Source organism: Protopterus annectens, chromosome 6.part1 (assembly GCF_019279795.1).
Source record: "Protopterus annectens isolate FY-2018-M chromosome 6.part1, PAN1.0, whole genome shotgun sequence".
Taxonomy (NCBI): domain Eukaryota; kingdom Metazoa; phylum Chordata; order Ceratodontiformes; family Protopteridae; genus Protopterus; species Protopterus annectens.
In genome coordinates, this window is record NC_056738.1 from 327,521,630 (window position 1) to 327,539,412 (window position 17,783).

Below are 17,783 nucleotides of genomic sequence, written 5' to 3' on the forward strand. Positions count from 1 at the left end.
GAGAGAGAGCAAGGGAAAGATTGGGATTGGAGTTAGGTTAGTGATGGGCTATTATTGATTAAATTTGGATGGGGAAGGGATTAGAGTAAGGGAATTGATGTGTTATTGGATAATTGGAAGTGGGGTGAGGGATTCAACAAGGTGTATAATGGATAAAAGTAGGGTATTCAGTGGTGGCTGAGAAAGGAGGTAGCGTAGGGGAGCAGAGTGAGCCTGAGGGTAGTGAGGGCGAACAGAGCGGGTAGACCCAGGATGTGATGCGAGGCAGAGTTTCAGAAATAGTCAATCCATGAATTTGGTAAGGTAGGTTAATTGAGTAAAGGTACAATGTATTTTACACTGCTCACAAGTACTTATAAGAATTGTCCACCAAGTAGAAAACAAATATATGCAACCAGCTATTGTTTCAAAGTCATAAGCTTTTGTTGCTTGATTAGAAAAATTCTTGTGCCAGTTGCTTAGCAATTTAGGCTCAAAGTAATGAGTGATGTACAAAAATTCACAAGACCCGATCCTAAGCAGCAAACTTCCTTGAGAGTCTATCACTGTAATACTACTCTACATTTGATTTTAAATGTCTAAGGATGGGGGGGGGACTTGCAACTAATTGCTCCATGTAGCAAGTGCCCTTAGAAGAGTCAATATTTGAGAGAGAGAAAAACAGGTTTAGTTAAGAGAAACCATCATGTCAATTAAGATTAAAAGTTCCAGTTGTACTGCTACTAGTAGACTTTAAAGGATAGGTAATTTTAGGTGGAAAGCAGTTCTGGCCACATTCACATGAGGAGGGAACCCAGTAGGTAGTGTTCACTGTGGACTCTGGAGTTGCATCACGTGGTGAAAACTCTGTGCCTCCAGTCGTTAAGATCAGGATGAGTTCCTTTTCATTGCACCAGTCTACTAGTACTTCCTCAGACCTCCTGGGAGACTTTTTAAATTCCCTTTCTCCACTTTTCATCCCTGAGATGAGTTTTCAGTAGAGGCAACAGCAACAAATCCATTCTTTAACCCAGGTACACTTGTCTATGATGATCTCATTCTGTCAACATCATTCTTCTCAGTTTGTGTTAAAAATAATGAATGAATAATAAACAAACAACAATGCTGACATAACCTGTTAATATGTGAGCTGAGCATACCTGATTGAACATTTAAAGTATACCTGGTTAGCCACAGCCACTTCCACACACTAACATAAATGTAGGACCATAGTTCTCCAGGATTGCCTGTAGAAGTATGTATCTAGTGCATTATTATCCATTATTTATTTGACATTTGTTGACCAGCATAGTCCAATTGAGCAAAAGCCCTTTTTCAGCAGAGGTTCAGGAAGAAAAGCTCCACAATAAAACAAAGAAAGAAAAATAACACAACAGCAGTAAAATACAAATGTGTGTGTGTGTATGTATGTATATATATATATATATATGTTTTAAAATATAAAGCGAATTAACCGACAGAATGTCGAAAAGTCCGTCACGCATGGAAGAAGAGAAGGCAGAAGAGGCACAGAGAAAGACAGAGGAAGCGCTGAGAAGCTGAGATGGAAAGATAGGGAGTAAGGTAGTTGATGACGCGAGGGTCACGATGGGTAATAGTGTAATGGATGGTGGTGGTTTAGTTTAGGAGTGGTTGGGGGGGGGAGTAGTTAGTGAGTTTTTAGTTAGGGTGTAGGTGAGTGTCTGAGAGTGGGGTAAGCGTGTTGGTGTTTTTGTTAGGTAGGGTAGGGATAAGTGAGTTTAGTTAAGTAGGGTAAGTAAGTAAGGTAAGTGTTGTTGTTGTTTTGGTAGGGGGTAGGTGGGTTAGGGTTAGGTTAGGTTAGGGGTGGTTTAGGTGAGTGTTAGGTGAGTGACCTTAGGGTAGGGGGTCAGAGTTGTGGATAGGGTTGTGTATGTGGTGGTATGGTGTTGTGTTGGTTGATTTTGGTGTTGTGGTGCTTGTGTTGTGTGTGTGAGTTGGGGATAGTGTTTTGTTTGTTGGTATGTTGTGTTTGTTGGGTTGTTGCAGCGTGTTTCATTCTCGTGTCGTTTAATCGCTTTTCGATATTTAAAATGTTGGTGAATATATATATATATATATATATATATATATATATATATAAAGACATTTAAACTAAGTAGTGTGTATAGATTCAGGTAGTAACAATAGCAATCACTAATACACTAGGATTATCCCCAGTAAACAACTCATTTTTTTAAGCTACATGAGGTGAAGATATAAGATACGTAGACAAATTGCAACTAGGCAAGAAGCAAGATTCTAGAACTAAGTGAGAGAGCATAGAGTAGTCGGTGATTATCTAGAAATTTAAGTAGGTTAGTAAAGAAAAGGTGAAGAGAGGAAAATAAAGGAAAAGGGGGGAAGAGAAAGGAAGTACAGGAGAAAGAAATAGGTTCAAGTGGGATGATAGCAGTGGCAGGACCAGATGCTGTTTAGGTAATTTGAGAGTTTTCTTGAGTTCATGGGCAAAAGTAATATTTCTGAGGATCTTGGGAAGCATGTTCCATGAAAGAACAGGAAGGTAGCTGTAGAGATTGTGTCCAATAGACGTCTTGGGTTTGTGAATTTGTAGGAGACATTGATTAGAGCTACTGAAGGAGCGAGGGTGTTAGAGGGGAGACTATAGAGTTGTTAGGGGAGAAGGAGGGTTTATACAGGATATAATGGATAAGTAGTTGAGTAAGTAATAGTTGATTAGGAAACTCTAGCCAGCTAAGTGTATGGAGAGCAAGACAGTGGTATGATTTGGAAGGCAAATTAGCATCAAATTTGGCAACTTGATTGTAGGTGGTTTTGAGTTTGGAAAGCAGTGTGGACTGTGTAAATTAGTTAAGATTTGTGAGTTGTAAAAGAGACTAGGGAGAAGGTAAGCTTGAGCAAGTGATATTCTGGAGTCTGTTGTAAGGAACCTTTTGTTTCTGTATAGTAGACCATGCTTTTGGTGGGTTTTCTTCATACAGTGATGAACATGGAGGTCCAATTTATGTTGATCATCTTTGATGGCCCCAACCCAAGGAGCTTAGTGAGAGAATCCAGTTTAATAGTGATGTTAAGGGAAGAGATGGTGAATGAAGATTTAAGATGGCAGAGGGGTTTAGGGCAGGAGAGAAGTTTTTTTAGGGTTGAATATGAGATGGTTGTTAGCAAAGTTTCAGTGAGGTTGAAAGGTGTGTGTCAGGGTGAGCAAGTCAGAAGGGTTATCAGCAGTGGAGAAGATTGTAGAGTCATCTGTGTACTGTTTGAGGGATGACTGAGGACAGGAAGTGTGAAGTTGATTAGTAAAGATGTTAAAGAGAAGGGGGCCCAAGTATAGAGCCCTGCAGGACACCCATTTTGATGGTGAGAAAGGGGGGTAAAGCAGAAAGCCATTTAACAGGTTGCTCTCTGTGAGGTAGCTGTTAAACCAAGAGATTGTTGCTGAAGAGAGGTTGAGTTGAGAAAGTCTGGAGAGGAGGATGGAGTGAGAGACTGTCAAAATCTTTGGAAAGATCTAAAAACAGGCAGGATACTAGTTTAGTTTATTTTCTCTGGCTAGAGAGATGGAGTTAGTAAAGGAAATGAGTGCAGTAGTGGTGGTGTGATAGGGGCGGAAACCTTGCTGAGTAGGGGTGATCAAGTTTTCTTTAGTGAGATAAGCAAATATTTGTTTATAGAGAGTGTTTGAGAATTTTAGAGGGGAGAAAGTATGGCAATAGGCCAAAAATTAGAGAGCTCTGCAGAGTTGCCACCTTTATAGATATGGTATGGAATTGTTTCCATATTGTAGGGCCAGCAGATTCACTGATTGATTAAGGAGGATGGAGACTGTATGCAACAGAGTTAACATCAGCCTTGAGGAAGATAGATGGCAGATTGTCAACTGAAGGGGAGCATGTTTTAAGTCTGGGAAGAAGATTTGTGATGTAGCTGGTAGGAATGGGATTAAGTGAGAATGTGCATTTTTGTAATAGAGGTGTGGTAGGAGGAGAATAGATAAAAGGGTAGAAAGTATTCATAAGATTGCTGATGGTATCTATGAAGTATGAATTGAAAATGGATGCAGTTGCTTGTGGTGTGTTATTGGGTAAGCGGTCGGGAGTAGAAGGATTCCCAGGGTGGAGAAATTTAACAGTATTCCAGAATTTTTTAGGATTACGTTTTTGTTTTTTTATCAGTGTTAATGTGCTTTTTGGTCAGATTTTGAAGCTGTATTGGTAGTAAAAGATTTAGTCTTAGTCCAGAGTTTCCTGGAAGAATCTCTGTATAGGATAAGAGACAGAGTAGAGTTGGTTAGCCAAGGAGAACACCAAGATTTGACTGACATTTTTGGGTGGGGCAGAGGAGTGCAATGTGTTTAGAAAGGTGGAGGTTCAGTGTGTTTAGAAAGGTGGAGTTAAGTTGAGTAACCGCTTTATCAAGAGGTAGGATAGAAAAGAAGGACCATTTGTTGAATGTAATGGGGTTAAAGTTTTATAGCTTTTAGTATTCTTTATATTTGTGAGGACGAGAGGTGGGGGAAGAATTTTTGAACATGAATAATGGAGTAGTCACTGATTGAATCTGGTTGGGATTCTGGTTGGTGATGGAGATTAGGATTGGAGGCAAGAGTCCAATCTAGGCTAGAACAAGTATTTGTGGGTTTGCGAAGGGAAGTAGGAGAAGAGATAAGTTGGGTGAAGCCATACACCTTTATACTGAAGGTGGGGGAGTTAGAGATGAAGGGAAGCCAGATAATATAAACATCGTGTAGTATTATAGCTCCATTATGTTTTGTTGTCAGAGATCCAGTGAAGAATCTGTCCTAATAAGGGAATGTTGTCCCCAGGGGGTATGTATATTGCAGCTATAGTAAGAAATTTATAATCACTGAGTTTGCATTAACAGCATTCTCTTCTGTAATCACAGTAAAGTACCATTTTGGTACTTTGCAAAATTAAATGTGAAGTATGAGTACAGAATACTTTGTCAAATCTTAGAAAAGACACCACTATTAAAAACTTAGGGACAGCAGTAGTTTAAATTTTAAATACTTTGCGTATTCCTTACTCAGTAATGAGTAAAGGTATATTTTGTAATTCATCTAAATGTTGAACTATATATTTTGCTATACACTATATTTTTTGAACAAGCAATCAAAATAATTTGGAAAAAGTACACTTCTCTGCTAGAAAAGTTATATGCATGGACAAAACTTATTTGGAAAGTCTTCAGTTGTAATATTTTTTTTTCTATGTAAAGTGATAATCTGAGTAGTCTAAAGGGTGACATTGGAAAACAAAGTAGTGATCCTTGAGATGAAAGTTTAAAGGACCCAGGGTCAGTTTTGATTACTGTACATTAACTGAGAAATATTATATTAGATGTTTTGAAGGCCTCCATGAGACTATGTGCATGCTTGCTCTTAAGACAGCTTAGGACAGATTGGGGAACCAATTCCTAACAGTAAATAGCAAAAAACTTTCCAAGTTTATGAAGTCATCTCCCCCTTAATTCACATCAAATGAGTAAATCAACCTCTTTTGAAAAAACAGTCTGTACTTGTATGTGATTCAGAAGATATCAGCTTGGGCTAACAACTGTAGTTTGGGTTTTTGAAGACCTTTGAGTTGCAAGTTGAATGTTTGAGTCTGATTATCAGTTATCTTAGATTTATGGAAATCTGCTTGGAACTCTTCCCAGATGATGTGACTTCTTATACAAGTGACGTGTGAGTGTTTGCAATGTACTCTTTGAGGGAGAACTCTTTTGTGATTGAGCAACAGTCCACTGTCCATCTTTTGGATTTGTTTTCCCATTTGGCTTGGGATAGTTCATGCTGTCCATCTGTGAGGATTATGCTTTGTTACTTAGGAAAGGTAGTTCTGGTGTATAGCACAGGGCCTGTGCTGCATCCACATTTGATTTCTCTGTCTTTGTTTATCCAAAGCACAAATGTGCACCAGTTGCTTTTTACTGCAAGGAACAAAAGATGCTATCAAACAGCACTGCCTGCATGGGAGACTTTTGTTGTGTAACATCAGTGTGGATGATAGTGTGAGACCTGCCTTGGACTGTACAAGCAAACTAGGCCGCTTTAGAGGGATAATGCAATGACTGTGACTTTGGCAGCCATCATTTGATTTACAGTTTGGGAATGTGCTGGAGCAGGTGTATGGAAAAAGAATATCAAACTATTGATTGCTTACCTCATCCAGGGTAAGAGTATGGGGACATGCTGAAGCTACAACCATTTCAAGAGCCAGAGTGTTGACATCAGTGCTGTGAGAGCTGGTCTGCAGTGGGTGGGTGGACAGGCAAAATAGCAAATCAAAGTCACTTGGGTTAGGGGACATTTCCAACATGGTGCCATTTTCAATCCCACCATTTTGACGTCAGTCCAGTACGTCATATGGCACTGTGGCTTAACAGCACCCCACCTCCAAAGCTGGCCATAGTATGACGACGGCTCCAGCTTATTCGATCCTCTCTACTGCTCAGTGTGGCGGCTTCAGGCAGAGAAGTATGCATGTTGAAGCCAAGGATCTGAAGGAAGAGATAGCTGACCTAAAAAGCAAATTCACTGTGCTTTAATGTTTCACAGCTTAGGTAAAACCCACTCATTATGATTTAACTACACAGCTAACATATTTCTGAATGCGCTGTTAGTGAAATAATCTTGCATCTGTGTGTTATATAAGGTTGTTAGTTCTTATTTCATGCGAAAAACACAGCATCCATGGGACCAGATGGTGTCCCCGGTTGTGTGCTCCACGAACTTAATGAGGAATTAAACCCGCAGTTAGGACAGCTGTTTAATTTTAGCCTCACCTCAGGATACGTACCCAAGGAGTGGCGTACGGCAACTGTGGTCCCACTTCACAAAGGCGGTGCCTCCACTGACCCTGGAAATTACCGTCCCATCAGCTTGACAAGCCTGATCTGCAAAGCTATGGAGAGGATCATAAATGAACTCATAAATAAAGACATAGGGGCCTTGCAGACTTTGGATCCAACCCAGTTTGGCTTTGTCAAAGGCAGATCATGCCTTTTAAACTTGGTTGACTTTTTCGAAACAGTCACCAAGGCCATTGATGAGGGAAAGGCAGTCCACACAGCCTACCTCGACCTGGCAAAGGCTTTCGACACAATACCCCACTCGGGTATCATTGAAAAACTCATCAGCTTAAATGTTAACCCATACGTCACAAGATGGGTAGCAAACTGGCTAAGTGACGGAACCCACAGGGTCAGAGTTGCTGGCGCCATGTCAGACTCAAAGCCTGTCACAAGTGGTGTCCCACAGGGCTCAGTCCTGGGCCCACTCTTGTTCGGCATCTACTTTTCAGAAGTACAAGCAAACACAGGAGGGTTATGGCTGACAAAATTTGCAGATGACTGCAAACTGGGTGCCATAGTCGAGAACACATCTGACACAGATATCCTTCAGAAGGGTCTCATAGAAACGGATAACTGGTGCCAGAGCCATGGACTAAAGTTAAACGCCAAAAAATGCATAGTCATACCCTTACAAGGTTACCCCTAGCTACCATATAGGTGGCAATCCACTGAGCACAGAAGAGGTCATCAGGGATCTGGGGACCCAGATTGACAGTAACCTTTCGTTTGACACTCACGTCGCCAAAGTAGTTAGGAAGACCTTCTACATTGCCCACCTGATCATGAAGGGATTCACATCTAGATCAAGGGAGGTCATCGTCCCCCTGTACTCATCACTCATCAGACCAATGATAGAGTACAATGCCCCATTCGGAATGTATCTGACCTGACACCTGCAGCAACTGGAAAGGCCCCAAAAGGATAAAGGGTCTCAAAAATATGTCTTATGCTGCCCGACTGAAGGAACTCCAGCTCTATTCAGTCGCTTACCATCTGCTCAGAGGTGACCTGTGCCTGACATACAAGGCCATGTCCAACCCAGAATTGATGAACATGCTTCACCTCAAAAAATCTAGATCCCTCAGAACTACAAGGGCGGGAGACTTAAACTTTGACACGGTTATTAATAGGACGTGCTGGAGGGACAGATTCATCACCCAGAGACTCCCCATGCTGTGGAACAAAATCCCGGTACATGTGAGGCAGAGCACCTCGCTGGCCTTGTTCAAGAGAAATCTTGACCAATGGATGGGAGATCGCAGATATACCCCAGGGATTACCTCAGTGTCACTGCTTGACAGAGGCACAGCAAAATAATGGGCATAGTATCCTTCAAACTAAAGGGGTGGCGAAAGCCACAAAACTCTGGGCTAGGCTTATAAATGCCCTTGGGCAGATAGCCTAGTGTGAACCTATGAACCTATTTCTGTAGTCCTAGAAAGGGTTAGTTGTAAATTCCAAATTAGAGGACCGAGGTATGCATTTTCTTCTGTAGACTGTGGAGAAGACAGGGCAGTCCCTGTGGGGAATGGCTGAGGAGTTGTTTCAGAAGAAAACCAAACCTGTGTTTCAAAGGGTTTTATTATTTGTACTTTGTTGAAAGTTCAGTTTTGAGTCTCTATGCAATTACTTGGTCATTCTTCTGCTTAAGTAGTTCCCAGCTGTTGAGTTGAATGTCAGACACATGGAAAGAGGAAACATTTTAAACACAAGTCAGCTAATGACTGGGGGTGAGCTGGGGGCTTTCTACATGTTTTCCAGAAAGAATAATGATGTCCTGTATCCATATAGAATCACCAAAATTGAAGAGCCAGCAGATTGAGGCGAACTGTGGAATAATTTATTAAGCAATAAAGCACTTGTTCAAACAAACTGGTTTCTGCTTATAAAATCACAACCTTCTTCAGTGTTTTGAAAAAAAATTCATTATTTTGAGTAATATATGTATGCCTTATCTTTTAACATCCATTTTTTTAGTTTAGATAGCAGACTTTAATTTGAAGCTGATTGTCATACTGTATTTCTTTCCTGTAGGATTGACGCTAACGTTGAAGATGCTCAACTCAACATAGAAGGTGCCCATGCAGAAATTTTGAAATATTTCCAGTCAGTCACATCCAACCGCTGGCTAATGATTAAAATTTTCCTCATTCTCATTGTATTCTTCATCATCTTTGTTGTATTCCTGGCTTGAGGATGATTGTCCACCTTTAAGGATGTTGAGGCTCTTACTAAACTGTGCTTCACCATGAAGAGACCTGTTTATCCTCTGAACATAACTAGAAAATGAATTGAACTATATTAAATTAATATTAGTTATTCTGAGGTCCAGCTTGAAATTTTCCTCTGTAGCAACATGGCCAGTTGCCGTTTTCCTGCATTATCCACTGTGACTGTGAATTTGCTGGAAAAACATTTCACTTGTACTCTGGAAACCAGTTATTGAGCATCTGATCAGCAATGCTTGTGGTGAAGTTGGTGGCTGACTGAGGAGAGTGATGGTTCACTGAAGATGAAGGGCAGAAGAGCTCTGTAAAAAGAGGAAATGAAGTCCCAACAACCATGACAGTTGCTAAGTAGAATCCCTGCAGTGCAGGGGCATATCTTGGCTAAGACTGAAGAGGCATGATGAGAGAAGTGATGGCACTACTGTGAAACTTCAGAAGACTGTGAAGCTTGTGGTCTCCTCGAAAAGTACTCATCCATTGTATGTCTTTTATTTGTCATATTTCTTTAACCCCAGTGGTTAATACATCCCGTGGTTACAGTACAGTGAGAACATGTTTTAGTCTCTTATCAGAGGCAAGTTAACTCAAAGCAGCATCATTCCCTATGAGCAGCACTGCAGCAGCAGCTACAAGAGATTATGTGCATCTGCTTGGCTGCTATTTGTTTGTCCATATTGTCTCCCCTACTTGTATTTATGGAGACTTGGAGATTAAAATATACTTGCATTCAGCAAACAACCCTTGAAACATTTTCCAATATTTAAAGATCAGTTGTAGCTATTTTTTTAAAAAAAGTTTTAAGCTTATTTTATTGTCTCAGCAGTCAGCTCTGCATATATTGCAGATATATAAAGATGATCATTTCTCATAATCAGGTGCTATTTTTGCCCCATCTGTTGCACAAAAAAAATCCATTGGTATACCTTGCTAATTCTTTATTTTGGGTGTTATTGGTTAAGTCCTCTGCCTCATGGTTCTGGTGGCTTAGTACAGACCTTGACAAGTCTCATTCTTGAGGAGAATGTGCAGTCACCCAATATTCCACCAGGTGGTCAGAAAATAGTTGAAGAATCTTATGAAACAAATACAAGAACATTAAAATGCTATTAACATGTCAGATGGCGTTTCATTTTGTGTGCAATAAATAAGCTAACATTACTGTACCTGTGACAAGAAGAAATGAATAGTTTGTGGACTAGTAAGTGTATTTCATCATAGTTCATCATTATAGCTGTAAGCTTTGAAATGGTGAACATGCAGGAGACTTTGATATTGGCATATCAGCATCATCTAGTCATCCCTACATCACCACATTAGAGCACCATGAACTTTATTTGGCAAGTTTAATATGGAGAAACGTGTGCAACGTTTCTTCTGCAGGAAGTGTTCGGATCACTTTAATTTGGCAGATTGCAGAATCAAGACCAACCTGTTTTTATCTGAGTACCAGTCTGCTTATTTTATTTTATATCTTTACTGAGACATTGCACCATTTAGTGTATAAAATAAAATGTAGGCAATTTTTTTTTTAAATTTGTACTTTTACTGAGCAGGTATGAATGAGCTTTGAAGGTAGGTTGTGTGTGTGTCTGTTGGGGGAGTAGAGAGTTGTATTCATCACTGTACTTTGCTGTCTTTATAATACTGCTGCAGTTGGTCTTTAAGTAAATGGATTTTGTTCTGGTTCATCAAATATTTTAAGAGTAAAAAAAAAAAGATTAAAATCTTCAGGCCTTCAAAACCTTTGTCTGACATAATGCTCATTTAATGTACATTAATCAAAACTAACTTTGATTCTTTTAAACTTTCAACTCAAGTGTCACCACATTGTTTCACTTTCACGCATTTTATTATTGCATTCTTGCGGCATATTAAAGTCTTTTCTAAACTGCTAAGGATATTCGTGATATGATAGCAAACTGAGCAGGATGCACAGATTTTACTATCCCCTGCAGTGATCTCCATTTCATTCTGTGGTATTACCAGGCAAGCTGAGAGATGAAATTCCCTCATGAATATCCGTAGTCTGTCTTTGGGGCCTCCTCCTATTTGAGCATGCCTGATGTTCTTCGTGTTTCACTGCTGCAGTCATCACACTTGGGTTATCTGCCTGCAGGTATCCCTCAGTCTGCCTAAATACCAGTCTTAGTATTTCTGCTTCGGATGCTGTCACTTCCATGACGTCAGGGGTATAAAAACAGGCAGCCAACGTCCTTACATCAGTCTTTCTTGCCGAGGAGGAGCCCGAAGCAGAAGCAGTTCGCAAGTGCCGGTTGGCCCCTACCTGAAATTTTCATTTTTCGAGTTCATAATCCTGAAGTCTTCTAAAGCAAAGTACCCCGTTGGGGAGCCTTTTTTCTTGCTCTAACCGATGCCAGAAAAAGTTAGCAATCGTATTCCCTGTGGAAAGCAAATACCTCACAGAGATTTTCATTCTTACTGCGTCACCTGTTTAGGCCCAGACCATGACGTCCCTCACTGTCGGTTTTGTGCCTTAACGCTCAAACCATTCATCATCGGGCTATTTTTGTTCCTAAATTCTTTCATTCTCGATCTCCTTATTCAGAAATGGCTTCGATAAGCCATCTGACTACCGAACTTCTGAAAAAACATAAGGATAAAGACAGAGACAGACCGCATAGGTCCAAAACTGCCGACGATGCTTCTGTTAAGCTAGTCGCCGGTCCGCCGGTACTCAGTGAGGAGCCTTTGCAGCCCTTAATGCCCGCTTCTATGGATTCGCAGGCCTCTGCTGAGACCCATTCAGAGTCCGGTATGCCTCAAGATGCTTATTCGACTATAGAACCAGCAGATGTCTCTACCTTGGATGGGTCTGGAGCTGCTGTGCAGGCATCTGCTTCTGAGGGTGTTTTCCAACCTACTGATGTTCAAATCAAACAGACTTCTTTTTTAGCTAAAACTACCGAGTTTCTTAGCCCCAGAGTATGCACTATACCTAGAAAACAGATGACCAAAGTGCATGCTCAGGCCTCCGTGTCATAAAAACAAATGCTTAGAATGGCTGAAGACCTTAGAACGCTAATAAGGAGAAGCCAGCCTTCCCCTGCTAAGAGACAAAGAATTCAGTTACCTTCAGATTTTACAGACCAGGAGTCCGATGACTCTGACCTTTTTGATTATCCAGGACATGCCCTTATCAGCCTATGAGGATTCAGATGCAGAGGAATCCATTCCCTCTGCCTCCCCTCCCACTGATTTCTCTCTTAGTGAAACCTTGCATACTTTGAGAGCATTTCCATTGGAAATGCCAAGACTATCTTCAGTCCAAAAAGTGACTCGGAGAATTTTTAGAGCTACCTCAGCACAGGCCTTTAGCTATTCCCCCTTGTGGATGATTTCATGGAATCCAGTCTTACTCCAGACACCTTACCTCTGGCCCCTAGGAAACCTGACAGGTATTACAGAGTACCTGATTCCCCCAAGATGTTCATCGTGTTTCACTGTTGCAGTCATTACACTTGGGTTATCCTGCTGGCAGGCTACCCACAGTCGGCCCGAGTTCCAAAGTCTTGGTCCGGCGTCGGTTGATGTCGCCTCTTCCCTGAAGTCAGTGCGCCAGGGGTATAAAAGATGCAACCGACGCCATTTTCTTCAATCTTTCTTGTCGCGCGGTGCCCGAAGCAAAAGCAGTTCGCAAGTGCCGGTTGGTCGACTCCTGAGATTTTCGAAATAGAGTTTCAGAACCGAAGTCTTAAATAAAGCTAAGCACCCCATTGGGGAATCTTTTTCTTGCTCCAGAACCGATGTCAGTAAAAGTTAGCAATTGCATTTCTTGTGGGAAACAAATACCTCGTAAGGATTTTCACTCTTACTGTATTCCTTGCCTAGGCCCTGACCACGACGTTACTAGTTGTCGGTTTTGTGCTAGATTCAACAAAAGCACTATTAAACGTCGGTTTGATTTTGCCTTACATTATTTTGGCCGAAAGTTTAACTATATAATGCCATCGGAACAACCGACGACCGGAATTCATAAAAAGTGCAAAGACAAGGCAAAGGGCAGGCATCTGAGGTCCAAAACCGACAACGAAGCCTCTTCTAGGCCAGTCGCCAGTTCTCAGTGAGGCACTTTCGCAGCCCCTCACACCCGCTACCTCAGAGCCACAGGCCGTATCCGACTCCCACGTGGAGACAACTAGGCCTCTTGGATACTCAAGGTATTGGGCCTACAGAAACTATTCCCTCAGATGGGTCCGGAGCCGCTGAGCAGGCAGCTGCTTCTTAGGGTGTTTTCAGACCTTCACAGCTTACTATTAAGTCCTCTGCAACAGCCAAGGTACAGTCAAAGACACCAGTAAAGACAAGGAAACAAGTAAAGCATTCTCCTGGACCATCATCTACGCCAAAGAAACAGATGCTTAAAATGGCCGAAGACTTAATTACTTTGATCAGGGGATCCCATCCCCCTCTTGAAAAAAGGCCTAGGCAAGACACTGATTATGATTCCTGTGACCAGGTTTCTATTTCCTCTGATTCCTCTTCAGATCAGGGTTATTCTCCCTCCCTATGAGGACTCTGATGCTGAAGAATCTATACCTTCAGCCTCTCCACCTGAGGATTATTCTTTTGGGGGAAACTCTGCACACCATGAGAGAACATTTCCACTGGGAGAGCCAGGATTATTCAGAATACAAGAAAAGGCTCAGAGATTTTATTTTACTGCCTCAGCACAGGCCCCTAGCTATCCCCCTGTGCTTGATATTGTTGATGTTTTCTTTGAATCCAGTTTGTCTCCTGATTCTTTACCCCCTGCACCAGTCAAACCAGACAGGTATTACAGGGTCCCTGACTCTCATAGATTTCTTTATAAAAACCCTGCTGCTGACCCAGAAACAATTTCTCAGGGTCCCAAAGGGGTTAAGGCTTCCACTGCAAAAAAAAACTGTCCCCTCTGATAGGGATTCCAGAGCACTGGATAGATGGGGGGAAAAAAAGTCTACACTTCTGCTACTTTAGCTGTAAGGGCTTTAAACTGCCAGTTTCACATGCTTAAATGCCAACAGTACCTTATGTCTTTGTTAAAACAGAAAATGCTTACAAACTCAGAAAATCCTGACAATAAGGAAATGCAGGAATTATTGCATGTATCTGAACAAGTGGGAAAGCATACTTTGCAATGTGTTTTTGATTCATTAGAGGCTTCTTGCAGAGCCACAGTTACAGGCTCTGTCATTCGAAGGCATGCTTAGTTGAAAGAATGTTTACCTGAACATGTTAAAGTAAAATTATTGGATGTTCCACTACAGCATGATACTTTGTTTGGTGTTAAGGCAGAAGAGGTGTTAAAGAAAATGGAGGATAAAGCAAAATCTATGCAGACAGTAAAGGATTTCTTATAGGTTCAACCACCTAGGTTTAGTAGAAACTGGCCTTCAAAAAATTGGTCCTTTCAGGTCTCAGGCCACAAAGAGGCAGATACAGACGCCCAAGAGGCAGATCTCAGCCCCAAGGATCCTACAGACCTAAACAATGGGGTGCTTCTACCCCCAAAGGAGGAGAAGACAAATCACAACCTTACAGGAAACAGTCCCAATGACTTCCCTCTACAAAGGCCAAGCACTTACCTTTTGGCAGCACCCCTAGGAGGAAAGCTAGCACTTTCCGCACAAAATTGGCACATAATTACCCAGGACAAATGGGTACTGAATATAATTACTCAAGGTTACAGTTTCCACTTTCTCACCCTTCCAAAATCAAAAGGTATGCCGAACCTGCCACAAAACCAATGGGCAGAGGCACAAAAGGAAATTGCTGCTCTCATGGACATGGGAGCTATTCAAAGAGTACCACAGCAAGAACAGGGACAAGGATTTTACTCAAGACTTTTCCTGGTACCCAGAAAGGACAAAGCCTGGAGACCAATACTGGACTTGTCAATCCTAAATACTTTCCTGGATGTTTCAAAATTCAAAATGTTAACACTACAGCAACTTCTACCCATGCTGGGCAAGAAGGCTTGGCTAGTTACTTTGGACCTCAAGGAGGCATACCTGCATGTCCCAATCAGACGATCTTGCAGAAGACACCTCAGATTCATAGCTGGCTCAATGCATTACCAATTCTCTGCACTGCCCTTTGGCACCAGTAATTGCATTTTGCAGACAGAGGAATTCAAATATATCCCTACTTGTACGACTGCCTTATTCAAGCAGAGAGCAAGGACATTCTACTAAGACATCTGGCGTTTGTAAAAGCATTACTAATTTGCCTAGGGTACACTGTAAACGAAAATAAATCAAAACTAGTGCCCTCTTGAGATAATATTCCTGGGTGCAAGCTTAAATACAACTGCCCAGATGGCTTATCTTCCACCAGACAAACAAAGGCATCTGACTCATTACTTTCAAATGATGGCAACAAAGACCCAGCTCCCTGCAAGAAAAATTCTGCAGGCCCTGGGTTTCATGGCATCCTGCATTCTACTAATTCCATATGCAAGACTGCATGTGAGGAAACTACAATTGTATCTAAAAAGTGTTTGGACTCTGCATTGCCACAGCCTGGAAACAGTAATAACTATAATTCCCTGTCTACAACAGGAGTTTCTATGGTGGTCCCTGGCCTGTGACTGTCACCTCAACAAGGGACAGCCCCTCACCTTGCCCACAGCCAGGCAGACAATAACGGATGCATCGGATTATGCCTGGGGGGGTGCACATGGAAGGAAGATGTATTCAGGGCACGTGGCCCAAGGAACAAATGCATCTTCACATCAATCAAAAAGAGATGCTAGCTGTACAGAATGCCCTGATAGCCTTCAAGGTTCTACTGCATCCAGGACAACTATTGCTAAAGATGGACAACGCCACAGTTATGTGGTGCATAAACAAGCAAGGGGGCACACATTCCTACCCCCTCTGCAGGCAAGCCATGACTTTGTGGAACACGGCACTGACCTATCAAGTACATCTGCAGGCACAATTCCTGCCAGGAAAGAAAAATACACTGATACAATTCTGATTGTCCCAGACTGGCCACGCCAGCACTGGTACCCACTCCTGCGCAGCCTTGACAACTGTGCCACCCCGGCACCTACACCAGACCCCTACCCTGCTGTCACAGCAGGAGAGACAGATTTTTGCATCCACAATTGCCAACCCTAAATCTTGCAGCCTGGCTTATTCCTTGAATACTTCACCAGCAACCCTAAGTAAACCGGTGCTGGACTTCATTCTTGAAGCCAGAAGGCCTAGTAATAGGAAATCTTATGCGGAAAAGATATTGTTCTTGGATTCAGTCTAAAGGAAAGGACAAAGCAGTGCCCTCCTTACCTCTAATCTGGATTACCTAGCAGAGTTACTCCACCGAGGTCTATCCTTCTCCTCCATTAAGATTCATGCCTACGCCATTTCGGCTCATTACAATACTGAGCCACCTCTATTTTCTCACCCTGTCAAACAGTTCCTGAGAGAGGCCAACAACTTAAGGCCCCCAAGGAGAGCACCCACCCCTGCTCGGAACCTTAACTTTCTACTGGAAAAGCTCATGCTTCCCCCTTTTGAACCTGCTGCTTCAGCAGAGTTAAAATTCCTCTCTTGGAAAACAGCCTTGCTTCTAGCCATCACTTCAGCTAGAAGAGTGTCTGAGCTACAAGCACTGATGGCTGTGGAACCCTTATCTTCCATGCTGACAGGGTTTCCCACAGTACTAACCCATCCTTTATGCCTAAGGTGGTGTCCAGGGTGGTCCTAAACCAATCCATCCATTTGCCAACCTTCTTCCCTAACCCTCAGAATAAAGGGGAAAGGATCCTGTGCTCTTTGGACGTGCACAGACAGCTCAGGTTCTACCTTGATAGGACTAAGCCTTTCAGAAAATCTGACCAGCTGCTAGTCAGCATTACTACAGGGGCAAGAGGGCAAGGCCATTCCTAAACAAACCATTTCCAAATGGATAGCACACTGCATTAATTTCTGCTACAAGCACCATGGAAAACCAACCCCCTCGAGTTCAGAATACATTCCACTAGGGCTACTTCTACCTCTACAGCATTTCTCAGGGGAGTCCCTACCAGGGACATTCTGGAAGCTGCAACCTGGAGTTCTGTACACACCTTCACCAAGCATTGCCACTTTCCTATCTTTTCCAAATCCAGGGCAGGATTTGCTACAGCAGTCTTGCAGGGCCTACTAGCTAGCCCTAACTACTCTTGACTGCCTTCACCCTTCCTTGGCTTTAGGAATTAACCCAAGTGTGATGACTGCAATAGTAAAACACGAAGATCATAGTACAGTTGTGTACACTATGTTAGAGTGCATTCACTGTTGCAGCCCTGGTTTCCCTCCCTCCAGCCCCCTGGTTTTTTCTATCTTTCTCTCTCCTCTTGGACTATTCCTAATGGTATTGGTATTTACTTTTTACTGGTGGTGGTTTCCACATCATCTACTAGCTCCCTGTTTGGGGGCTCCTGACATTTGGGGAAAGAAAAACTGATGTAATAGCATTGGCTGCTTCTTTTTATACCCCCTGACAACCTGATGTCATGGAAGAAGCGACAGCATCTGACACAGAAATACTAAGACTCTGGTATTCAGGCCGACTGAGGGCTCTCCCTGCAGGCAGATATCCTAAGTGTGATGACTGCAACAGTGGATACACTTGAACATCTACATTTATGGTATGTGTACACAACTGTACTTTTTACCTGCTATTGATGGCAGTTGGGGGGGATCCTTACTA

General features: G+C 42.2%; 1 protein-coding gene across 2 annotated transcripts in view; it reads left to right on the plus strand.

Moving 5' to 3' along the window:
* The window catches only part of STX5 (syntaxin 5), a 699,464-nt gene extending 688,640 nt beyond the window's left edge, over positions 1-10,824 (plus strand). For both annotated transcript variants that reach the window (XM_044075745.1, XM_044075746.1), the window contains exon 11: positions 8,890-10,824. In XM_044075745.1, coding sequence (XP_043931680.1) covers positions 8,890-9,049 — 160 coding nt within the window. In that variant the 3' untranslated portion in view covers positions 9,050-10,824. The remainder of the gene's footprint in view (positions 1-8,889) is intronic.
* Positions 10,825-17,783: the final 6,959 nt, after the last annotated feature.